Genomic DNA, 12,203 nt, shown 5'->3' with positions numbered 1-12,203 from the left:
TTCACAAAGGCTCTTATTTTAATGGTCACACACCTTCCACCAGATTTTGAGGATTGCAATGGCCACAAACTAAATTAGTCCCCATTCTTTTATTTTTTTCTGGGTGAGTACCAAAGACCACCACATGAAAGGAAATACACAAGCAATGCAAGTTTCACATCTCTGTTTTGGGTTAAATTTGCTTTTTAAAAATAACTGGTTTCTTGTGGAATAAATCATCTTTGACATTAGCTGCAGAGACTGGATTGAGGAATAATGTTAGCATGACACTTTCTCAATTATCTTATATCAAGAAGGAATTAATAATAGAATGGCAAAATGATAAATTAGAGGTAAGGACATGCTATATGCCTTTTTCTCTACCAGCCAAACATATTGGTTTATACCAGGATCTCCAGGTCATAAAAGCAATCAAGTGATCAGATTAAGTTCTGGTTATAGTATTGAATTTCATATACTAGTTGTGTATCACACTGGATAATTGTATGGAAAATGACTAAGCAGAAATCATCCTTTCATATCCGAATGAAACATTATTAAAAGAATGAAGAAAGAAAACAAAAGAATGAAGAGAACATTCCTACGTAAAGATTACTGGCCATCATCTTGTTGTAATTACACTGCATAATCTTCCAACAGCATATGCGATAGCCCTACCTGCAAATGTTTTTCCCATTTCCTTTATCTTCTCAAAATCGAGTATTTAAGAATAAATCATCCATTCCTCCTTCCTTGATGTGCTCCAATGGTTGTAAAGCAGGGAACATATAGTCTTACATATATTCGTATATTGTGTTCAGCACTAGTCTAAGTATTCTGGGTGATTAAACAAAAAACAAACAAAAATACCTCATATGGGATGTGTTTCTTGCCTTTAAAGAATGTGCAAGCCAGGAAAACAGTTCCTACATAGAGACACCTACTGAACAATGATCTAAACTACAGATTTGCTTAAGTAAGACAGTCACATATGACAGTACCTGGAGGTGAGAGAAGTTAAGCGACCTAATGACTTACAACTCTGCCATCGTTCTCAAATCATCAGAATTAGCTGTTCACATAAATTTCTGGGCCCTGCCATGCAGAGTTTCTGACTCAGTAGGTCTGCAGCAAGGCCTGAAAGTTTGCATTTTGAAGTTCCCAAGTGAGGCAAAGCTGATCTGGCTGGGTTGGGGACCATCCTTGAGAACCACTGACACGGGTGATTCCACCTGATGTTATCAAATTGGTCCCGCTGTTACAAAATCAATACTCATAAAATGTTGGTAGAGAGGAAAGTTGCCTTTAATCAGAATGCCAGCAATCTGGGGAGATGATGGACTCAGTGTCCTCCCAAAAACCACCTCCGAAGATCCTGCTCAGCCATAAAAGCTTTTAAAGGGAAACAGGAAGTAATCTCAGTTAATCATTGGGCTAGGGGGTCAGAGTGGTTGCCATCCCCCACTGTATGCCAGCTTGAGTGCAGACTTGTCAACTCCTTGTGATCTTTCTTTAGATCCTATCTCGTTCACACGGTTTGCAAGATTACTGAATGGGAAGCTAGGGAAAAGTTCTGGTTATCTGGTAATTACTTATTCTTCATTTCTACTTCTTTGATCTACGGAAAGAACCAACAAGTTAGGCAAAGTATTATGTGATCAAAAGATTTGAAAGGTGTGCTAGGGCCAGAGATGAGTAGAGCACAGGGGTGCCTGGTGTAAGGTTAGTGTCAAGACAAAGGGGTGCCCCCTGCAGAAAGCTCTTTCCTGCAAAGAGTTTTTTCCTGCCCGAAGCTACTTACACTGACTACTGCTGTGAGTGTCGAGTTCAGGAGTGTTATTGTATAATTTCCCTCTGGCATTAGGACCTGCCATAGCCCTTTTCTCTAATCGTTTAGGCTTTTTAACTTGTGGCTTTTGTGAATCTAACATCCATCTCTGTTTCTCTGATATTTTCATAAGATTTTCTGTAGAACCGTTGGGTAAGCAGGACCTCCCTGCGCTCTAGTTTGGTTAATTTACAGGAAAACATTATTCTTTTCCCCTTCTATCCTCAACTGTCATCTAGTGTTTGTAAATAAAATTGGAACAGATGAAATATTTGGCTTTAGCTGGTATTTCCCTGTGCTAATGAATTGCAAGGATTCATAAAAGTGGGGGAAGCAGTGTTTATATAATGTGATAAGGCTGGATTTTTTTCCCTAAGGGCTGATTGTGTTAGCCAAGTATTATTGGTTCTTCCCTCTGTGGTTCATTTTGTACAATTTGGGGAGTTCATTAGAATATGAAACTATGGAAAATGGTGTTGGCATATGCTTCAGCACATGTATTCTGAGATCTTTTCCCCCTTAAACTTATTTTGACTCAGGTATTTGAGTTAGTTACAAGCAAAATATTTTCGTTTTTGTTTTACTTTCTCTCTTGCTCTCATGTAGGATGAAATGTTCTCTCTGGTACAATGCCAAGTGTGGCACAATTGTTTGCAGAGAACTTTGCTTGTTAAGATGTAATACTTTGCTGAGCAGACACACAGTATCAAGGCTCTTGATGACTGATAGATTTCAAGAAGTCTAAATGTTTGAGGGTGTGTGTGTGGTGTGTGTCTGTGTCTATTTCAAGGGACTCTCCCCAACCGCTCTTTATTTTCATCCAGGCATTTTAATAGCTGTATTGATCTGTGGATATTATACATTTTAGGATTAAATTCAGCTAATACTTATTGTTTTAGTAGGCATAGTGTCAGATACGTTTTTACATGCTAGCAATTGATTCATTTGGGAAAAACTTAAAGCGTTCCAGAAAGTGGGTGTAAAATAAGGTGCGTAAATAATTCGAGCAGAGTAATTTGAAGATATATAACTGAAAACTATTATAATTTGAACAGCTACTTAAAATACACGTTTTAGATGTTTATTTTAAATAGATACTGGATTAAAGTGCTAAATAATTTCAAGTAATAACCTATAAATAGCTGCATTCTTAATGAAAGTTTTCTTTTGATTTTAAAATGCAACTCTTGAGAGGCAAGGTCACATTATGTCCGACAGGTGAAAAATTTTAAAGTAAAAATAAAAATAGATATGAAAAAGACTGATATAAATGTGATATAAGTCACATTTACTTTGAAGAGAAGAATAATCCTATTCTCATAAGAAGTATACAAGTACCCCAGTTATTTTATAACAACTCAATTATCTGCTGTCATGTATAGATTTGATATTTATATAGTCACCTTATGAATTTCAGAATGAGTTATCTGATGTCAGGAAAAGTTGATATCAATAATCCAGACAACAAGGACCTACTGTATAGCACAGGGAACTATATTCAATATCTTGTAATAAACTATAATGGAAAAGAACCTGAAAAAAATATACATAAAACTGAATATATATGTATAACTGAATCACTTTGCTGTACACCTGAAACTAACACAACATTGTAAATCAACTATCAATTTTTTAAAAGGAAAGGAAAGGAAAAAAAATAATGCAGAAGTAATTTTTGTTTTTGTCTATATTTAACATGCTTTAGTATGTAATGTCACATATTATTTTAGTGAGCATATGTGCAAATGGAATTCTCTATTTCTTTTTATCATTAAAAGGGAGAAGCAGGACCTCCAGGTGCTCCAGGGCAGGATGGATCACGGGGTGAGCCTGTGAGTACCTTCTTGATTCAGTTCTAAAGGATGACGTCCTTCTCCTGTCATAAAATTCTTTGACTATTTAAGTTCTCCTCCCAGATGCCCTATGCTTGTTCAGTGACTTCCAGACTAGGATTGTAGAAGCTCTTTGTGGAATACTGTAAAATATTAAAATATTCAATCCTCTTTTACAAACTGGGAAGAGTTTTGCTAGCAGGAAGTTTATGTGATGAGTCTAAATTACAAAGTTCTAAAAAAAGACAAGCATGGTGCTGAGACAAGGAATTATGGCAGTGAGATAGTGGAGGTTATTTAGATACAATCTCTCCTCCTAAACCAGCAGATAGAAAACTGAGAGTTACTGAGTGAGACTTTATCCCCTCTCCCACCCCACCCCATCAGCTCAGAGAAGGCAAGAAAAGATCCCTTATTCCTTTTTCTCTGACTCCTCTGTCTTTCCCGCTGAATGGTGGAGAGGAAGCCAGGTTTGCTGTGCCAGGAGATGTACTCTGTTAGGAAAGTAATCAGTAGATTTTGTGTCTAAAGTTTGCCCATGTTATCTGTATATAATTCTTCTGGGCTGTACTCTCTTCCAACTAAGAACATATAGCATTATGTTATTCTGTTATTTTGACAATTAATGAAAACTTGGTTGTTAGTAATATATCTCATGAAGATTGATCTTTACCATTTATGAAAAAGCTTTGAAAACAGGAAAAAAAGAAAGTTTATATATTTGGTGATGCAAAGATATGAAGACTCTTGGGTTGGGTGTGGATGCTGGTTTTAAGTATTTGTAATGAATGTTTTGGCCCCACTAAAAAGGATATGTTTACTTTATATGTTCTATAATGTGGCAGCCAAGAAAATTAGTGGTGCTTAAGTTGGAAGGATGGACACTCTTAGAAAAAATGCTTTAAAGCTAATTAAACACAGCTTATAGTAGCCAGATGGTGATTCATTCCTGCATGCAGATTGGTAAATATGAACACTAACTCTTAGAATTCAAATTGAGGACAAAGGATGTATTTCATTGGGAAATGATTACATTGCTTTAAAGCACAATTACATGTACATGCCTGTGCTTTGAAATTTAAAGGCTGCTATTGGTCAGTCCTAAGAGTAATTTAGTCCTTAGGGTAATTTACATTCTAAGTGACAAATGATACCCAGTTGACTTCAATCCAGGTGATAAACTCAGTTCTAACACTTGCTGGATTTATTAGAATTTGTTTCAACTGTGTATCACTGTGTTTAAGGATTATAATCTTTTAGTCATTCATTCAATAAGCATCTGCTTTGTGCCAGACATTATATTAATTGAGGAGAAAATGAAGATGAATTTGTCAGGGTCCTGCCCTCAGGAGTCAGATGTGCCAATAGATGCAAATATCGTATAAATGTTATAGAGGGAGGTGCGGGAGGCTTGCAAAGTTGTAGGAGATGTATATGATGCTAAATGAGTTTTGGTACATCATTGAAAAGGATGCATTCTTCTTGTTTAATAACCATTTATTGAGATATGATTCACATACTACTGTATAAAATTTACCTATTTAAAAAGTATAAGGATACATTCTTAAACAAGATGTTCTCTTAGCCAAATTGTGGAGTATAAATAGGAGTTGTCTTCTTGTTTGCCCCCTAAGGCAGAAACCTGTAACATGTTCCAAAATACAGAAATGAAAGAAATCGTGATACTTTGGGAAAACTGAAATTACGTCAAATTGCTTAGGATAGATGGAGGGAGTGGGATAGAAATACTAGATGAGGTTGCAGGGGTAGGGAGAGGCCAAATCAAGAAAGGCCTTCTATGTCTGTGCTATTTGGACTTAAATCTGAGAGTAATCGGAGGCATTCAAAGGGTCTAAGTAGGGAAGCGAGGTGTTCAGATTTAGAAAGTTTTAGAGAGGTCACTTGACAGCAGAAAAGAGAATGGGTAAAGGGGGGCAGATGTGGAGGGCAGAGCCCAGCAGCAGGCCAGCTGAGCCCTGCCACCTCCACCTCCAGCTAAGGCAAGAATATTCAGAGTTGAGAGAGGGAGAGTGGGACTGATCTGAAATGAACTAAAAAAGCATCAGCAGAGCTCAGGGATCGATTGGATGTGGGTAACATGAAAAAAGATGACTCTCAAAGTCTTGCTGTGTGGATGGAGGCACAGGAAGACCAAGCAATAAACAAGAAATAGAGCAAGAGGAATTAATTTTGTCTGGGGAGGTGATCTTATGATATTTTCACGTGGGACAATAGCAAAGGCATTCAAATACGAGGCCTATACTTTGCATCCTTAGAGTAGACATGGAAACATGGGGACTAATATAGTTCTGATGAGAAATAGTGGGTCAGATTCAAGACAGTTTTAGACGAATTTCTGTGAATACTAGGTGTAGTAGGTTGAAAAGTGTTCCCCCCACCAGGATATCAGATTCCAATGACTAAAACTGATAAATGTTATCATATTTGAACAAAGCATATTTGCAGGTGTGATTAAATTAAGGGTCTTGGGGAGATTATCCTGGCTTGTCTGAAGGGAGGCTGATCTAATCAGTTGAAAGTCCTTAAGAGCAGAACTGAGGTTTCTCAGAGGAGGCAGTGAAATTGGAGTGATGTGGCCGCAAGTCAAGGAATGCTGCCAGAAGGCAGAAAAGGCAAGGGATGGGTTCTCCCCTAGAGCCTCTGGGGGAGTACAGATTTCCATCCTCCAGAGCTGTGAGAGAATAACATTCTGTTGCTTTAAGCTACCAAGTTTCTGGAAACTTTTTACAGCAGCCATGGTAGACGAGTACACTGGGCTTCTCATCTAGTCTAATCTTTAACAATCATTTATGTAATGAATCTATGTAAAAAGCCTCTGAGTCCTACTGATACATATCAAACTCTTTGTAGCACATGTGTTGATCTACTTGGACTTAAAGCAAGTAGATAAGCAGGTTTAAATGACAATTTGGTTAAATGTGAGACTCCTCAATCACTAATATTTTCTGATTCATCAGTTTGTTAAACTGTCATGTTTTGCAAAGCTTCTTTTGTCCACTTCATATTTTTCTACATCTTTGCATTATTCTATTTAGTAACTTTTAGCCCATATGTCTTCTCTGTACTATTATTCATCATATTGCAAAATTGGAACAACTTAAATGTCTGATACTTAATGTATTAGGTATGTAAACTGTCATGTAAAAATATAATACTCTATGAATATGTATGCATAAGGAAGGATCTACATGGCAAACATGTGGTTTAATCATGTTTTGGTTACTTTGCTTATTTCCAGCCATGTTGCTTTTTGATGTCTGTTATGTTCCATTTTTTGCTTGTCTGTGTTTTATTTTCTCCTGTGAGCATGCTATTGCTTTTGTAATACATTACTTAAAAATTAAGGCATGGCTTTTGAGTGTTGGGCAGTGTTTCTTTGTTTTTCAAACATATTAAGCTTGTCAGACTGCATTTCCATTTTTGTGCCAAGGAATGGAGAACCATCAGATTGCTTCAAGGAATGCTCAGTTGTTGGAAATGTGTCTTCCTAACTTGCAAAATCATTCTGATTTTACCTTGTGCAGTTAGGTGGATGGGGAGACAGGGCAATACAGGAGCAGCAGCACACCAAATTTACTCATAGTTGAAAAATAATAACTGCACACATTCATTTTTGATCAAATCCGCTTATCGACCAAATTATCACATTGAACAGCTACTTGGCTTTGGCCAGTGGTTGTTGACCAAGTTACCTGAACTGTCATCATTTCCCCTGATGTTCATCATAGCTGTTCTATGCTGGTCCAAGCCTGATGACGTCCTGTGTTTAGTGTAGCATTTCTTCTCAGGCGTCTGATCCATCAGATCCCTAGTTTTCTTTTTTCCTTTTTTTTTTTTTTTTTTTTGGTGGTACGCGGGCCTCTCACTGTTGTGGCCTCTCCTGTTGTGGAGCACAGGCTCCGGACACGCAGGCTCAGCGGCCATGGCTCACGGGCCCAGCCGCTCCGCGGCATGTGGGATCTTCCCGGACCAGGGCACGAACCCGTGTCCCCTGCATCCGCAGGCAGACTCTCAACCACTGCGCCACCAGGGAAGCCCAATCCCTAGTTTTCTGATCACCAGCCCGCCCACTGTGCACAGGGCATGATGACTCATGGTGAAGACTTGTAGGCAGGACTTGGGTTCTACTCTTGGAGCTGAGATCCCTGGAGCCCCATGAAGAGAGAAAGGATGCCACATTTCCTGGAGCTACAGAGGTGAGCACATCTTTCTTAGTTAAGGATGCCTTAAGTCATTTTATTTTGGACACTTTTACTGTATCATTTTTCCAGGGATGCAGATGTGGGGATCACTGTACTGTATTTGAGGACATTGGCTCATAGAGGCTTTTGTTTCCTTCTCCTCATGCCTTTCAAATTCTTTAGAAAGGCATGCCTTTCTAAACCATAGCTTACGCTTGTCTTTATGGTGTGTGTCAACTACTGAGGCAGTTCAAGTCGTCATTTAGTTAAGAGACAAGTAGATCTTTTGTTTAATCACCTTTTCTATGGTGCAATTATGTGATATGCCATGTTATGCATAGAGGTCAAAGGCATAAAATCCTTGGGGGAAGTGAATGTTGACTTGCTGTGGTGGTTTCCCACGTGGAATAATCCACTTTGTTACACTAGCTTTGTGGAGGTGTCTTTATTTACCCACTTCACTGTATTTTTTTTATTTCGATTGAGGAGAAAGGTAGGAGGAAGAAGCCCCACTAGTTGTGATGCTGTTCTTATTTGATTTGCAATTGTATGGCAAGCTTTTTAAAGTCGGTACATGTTTGTAAGATTTTTTTTCCTACTCCTCTTTCAGGAACCAGGAGGGGCACATCCTCCGTATGTGTTGAGTGAAAGAACCTTAACCTGATATCTGCCATTAGGAATTTCATATGGCACTTAGTGTGAAGGCAGCCCACATTTAACAACTAAGAAAATTTGGAAAATTCAATTGTATTTATTATTGTAATAATGCTAGTTCCAGGGTTATGTTTTAAAACCTGATTGAGAATAACTCTTAGAATGCATTTTGAATTAAACAATGTAAATATCCAGTTTATTTACAGGAGTGACTACATTTGTAAGCAATATCTACAACTTTTTGGTCTCCCAAAGCATGGCATTTGGCATTGTCATGACTGCAAAAATATTATATGTTTTTCTTTAACCTTACTAAGTAACTGTTGGCCCATTATCTGTACAAATTAATCAAGTCCCACTAGGTTTACTTATGGATCTGTTTCTTTTCTACCATGAATGATTTTATTGATATAGTAAAAACAGGCCACCATCAAATGACTTTAAAAAGCAACATCATGGATTTTAAATTTAGAAGCTCAGTGCCTATGGTACTGATCATTGTTTTACTGTTGTTCTGAAGAAATCTTTTTAACTGTGATCATTGTAAAACCATTAATAAGCATTAAAGGAATACTTATATGAATCTTCTTTATTCATTTCTTTGTAATTTGAAAGAGGCTTTATTGAACCTTGAAATGACAAGAGGAATTAATTCAATCGAACGTATAAAATGATGCATGATTAATTCTCAGAACAGGTGACATATCCTCTGAGTCAATAGAATGTTATTGCTGCTTCCAGGGGCTCTGTGTTCCCATTGGCATGGGAATTGATGATGCCCATCTCTGTTTTGAAGAGAGTGGGTGAGAGGAAAATTGGTACAAGATATTGAGTCTAGATTTCAAGCTTTTAGGACTTCGACTTTAAAATTATGTTCTGTAGTCATATGGGGGCCAGGGGTAGTTTTGCACACTTTCATTAAAAACCTTTGGTATAAGGTCCTTATACGATATTCTTGAATTAGTCCAAATACGTTCTCCATTTTCAAAACATGAAAATACAGAATTAACAAAACAGTGTTGTTCAAGACAAGGCATATTTTATTTTAATACTCGGTTCATGATCCATATAGATGGCTATGTTAGCAGATGAAATTAGAAAGTTTTGCACTCAATCTACTTTCATGAGTGTGGAAATTATGTTTTTTTATATGATTTGATTAATGTACCCTTTGGTAACTAGATTGTTTCATTCTAAAGATCCCTTTCTTGGTTTTTATGTTTAAAAAATATTTTCAAAATGCTTCAGTGTGTACCACACTGAACACTACACAAATGTTTGATGCCTTTGAAAGTTGACAGCAGAAAATCACTGATGTTCTAGGTGTGTTTAAGTGATGTAAAAACACAGATGGGGAATTTCTGGGAAAGAGCACTTGAAAATTTTTGCTTATATCAAAATACATTTTTATTTCTGAGAATCAGGGAGGCATCTAATAATTAGGTAACTGATTGCCAATAGTTCTAGATACTTAGATATCTATAAAATGACTTTTGTAACTTTGAATACTGAACTGAAGTGTTCCATTTTTTGAAGTAGAAATAGTTAAGTCATAGGTGTGTTACTCGTTTCTTTAAAAGATTACAGCTTTGAAATGCTTTTGGCAAAGATACACACTTTGGGGGTTGTAGAAAAAAAACAAACATGGTATGTTTTAACAAAAGATTATATTAATCACGAGTAGACTAGTATTTATGAATACATTCCAGAAGTCCTGTAGTACTCTAATGGTTCACAATGAATTTAATCCAATGGAAATTATCAACACGAGATAGAATATAAATTTCTTTTAGTAAGCAATTAGAACATAAGCACTAGACTTTTTCAATGAAAATATTTCTTGCAAATGAAATATAAAGAGTAATTTGATGAACTAAAATTAAACCAGGGGAAAGGAGTTGAATGATGATTTATTTGTTCTAAGAACTACGAATAATTTCTTTGTTCTGATAGAATTTTCTTCCTTTCTGCTGTCTACATAAAAAGAAGGCACTTACTTGGTGGATTTAGGTGAAATGTGAAGAACTTCTGAACAATGTATTTCAAAAAGGGATTGAAACCGCCAGTAGAGAGCTTTAAAATTGTTGCAGATTCTTATTGAGACGTGTAGTCAGGTGCTAATATTTGCTGAACAATCACAGAATGTACAACATTGTACCAGGTAGTTTTGGATGGGACATTTATTCTCCAGTTAGAGAAGTAGAAAATTCACTCAAGAAACATACTGTACAGAGGTGTATATCAAAATCCTACAGTGGATTAAGACTCTTAAAAGCCATTAAAGACAAGTGAAGTTAAGGGCTTCCCTGGTGGCACAGTGGTTGGGAGTCCGTCTGCCGATGCAGGGGACACGGGTTCGTGCCCCGGTCCGGGAAGATCCCACATGCCGCAGAGCGGCTGGGCCCGTGAGCCATGGCCGCTGAGGCTGCGCATCCGGAGCCTGTACTCCGCAACGGAAGAGACCACAACAGTGAGAGGCCTGCGTACCGCAAAAAAAAAAAAAAAAAAAAAAAAAAGACAAGTGAAGTGAATCATGAAAGTCAGACTATTAAGATTTTTGATGAAGGTTTAAAGACTGGCAGGAAAATGAACTGTAGTAGTTTTTAACCAGAGGCATACGTAAATTATAAGAAAATTCAATTGGTAGAAAATTATAAATCAAACAAGAAAACACCTTGATAACTATCCTAGCTTAACCCTCAACACAAATAATTTTCAAGAGAGTCTTAAAAAAAATAGAGAGCACTGTGATTCAGAGAACTTTAGCCAGAATCACCAGAGGTGGCTATTAAAATTCAGTTTCCTGGGCCCATCCCCATCCTAATGATTCAGAATCAGGGACTGAATCACAGGAAACTGCATTGTTTTTTTTTTGTTTTTTTTTTTTTAACATCTTTATTGCAGTATAATTGCTTTACAATGGTGTGTTAGTTTCTGCTTTAAAACAAAGTGAATCAGTTATACATATACATATGTTCCCATATCTCTTCCCTCTTGCATCTCCCTCCCTCCCACCCTCCATATCCCACCCCCCTAGGTGGTCACAAAGCACTGAGCTGATCTCCCTGTGCTATGCGGCTGCTTCCCACTTGCTATCTACTTTACGTTTGGTAGTGTATATATGTCCATGCCACTCTCTCACTTTGTCACAGCTTACCCTTCCCCCTCCCCATATCCTCAAGTCCATTCTCTAGTAGGTCTGTGTCTTCATTCCCATCTTGCCCCTAGGTTCTTCATGACCTTTTTTCCCCCTTAGATTCCATATATATATGTTAGCATACGGTATTTGTTTTTCTCTTTCTGACCTCACTCTTTATGACAGATTATAGGTCCATCCACCTCACTACAAATAACTCAATTTCGTTTCTTTTTATGGCTGAGTAATATTCTACTGTATATATGTGCCACATCTTCTTTATCCATTCATCTGTTGATGGACACTTAGGTGGCTTCCATGTCCTGGATATTGTAAATAGAGATGCAATGAACATTTTGGTACATGACTCTTTTTGAATTCTGGTTTTCTCAGGGTATATTCCCAGTAGTGGGATTGCTAGGTCATATGGTAGCTCTATTTTTAGTTTTTTAAGGAACCTCCATACTGTTCTCCATCATGGCTGTGTCAATTTACATTCCCACCAACAGTGCAAGAGGGTTCCCTTTTCTCCACACCCTCTCCAGCATTTATTTTTTCTAGATTTTTTGATG

At 37.4% G+C, this 12,203-nt stretch overlaps 1 protein-coding gene across 3 annotated transcripts in view; it reads left to right on the top strand.

The window, feature by feature from the left end:
• The window catches only part of COL21A1 (collagen type XXI alpha 1 chain), a 185,782-nt gene that overhangs the window by 133,775 nt on the left and 39,804 nt on the right, over nt 1–12,203 (top strand). For 2 of the 3 annotated variants that reach the window (XM_067753473.1, XM_067753470.1), the window contains one exon: nt 3,586–3,639. The exons of the other annotated variant lie outside the window; for it this stretch is intronic. In XM_067753473.1, coding sequence (XP_067609574.1) covers nt 3,586–3,639 — 54 coding nt within the window. The remainder of the gene's footprint in view (nt 1–3,585; nt 3,640–12,203) is intronic. 3 annotated transcript variants of the gene reach the window in all.

Source organism: Pseudorca crassidens, chromosome 10, assembly GCF_039906515.1.
Source record: "Pseudorca crassidens isolate mPseCra1 chromosome 10, mPseCra1.hap1, whole genome shotgun sequence".
Classification (NCBI taxonomy): Eukaryota; Metazoa; Chordata; class Mammalia; order Artiodactyla; family Delphinidae; genus Pseudorca; species Pseudorca crassidens.
This window is presented reverse-complemented; position numbering and strand designations above follow the sequence as displayed.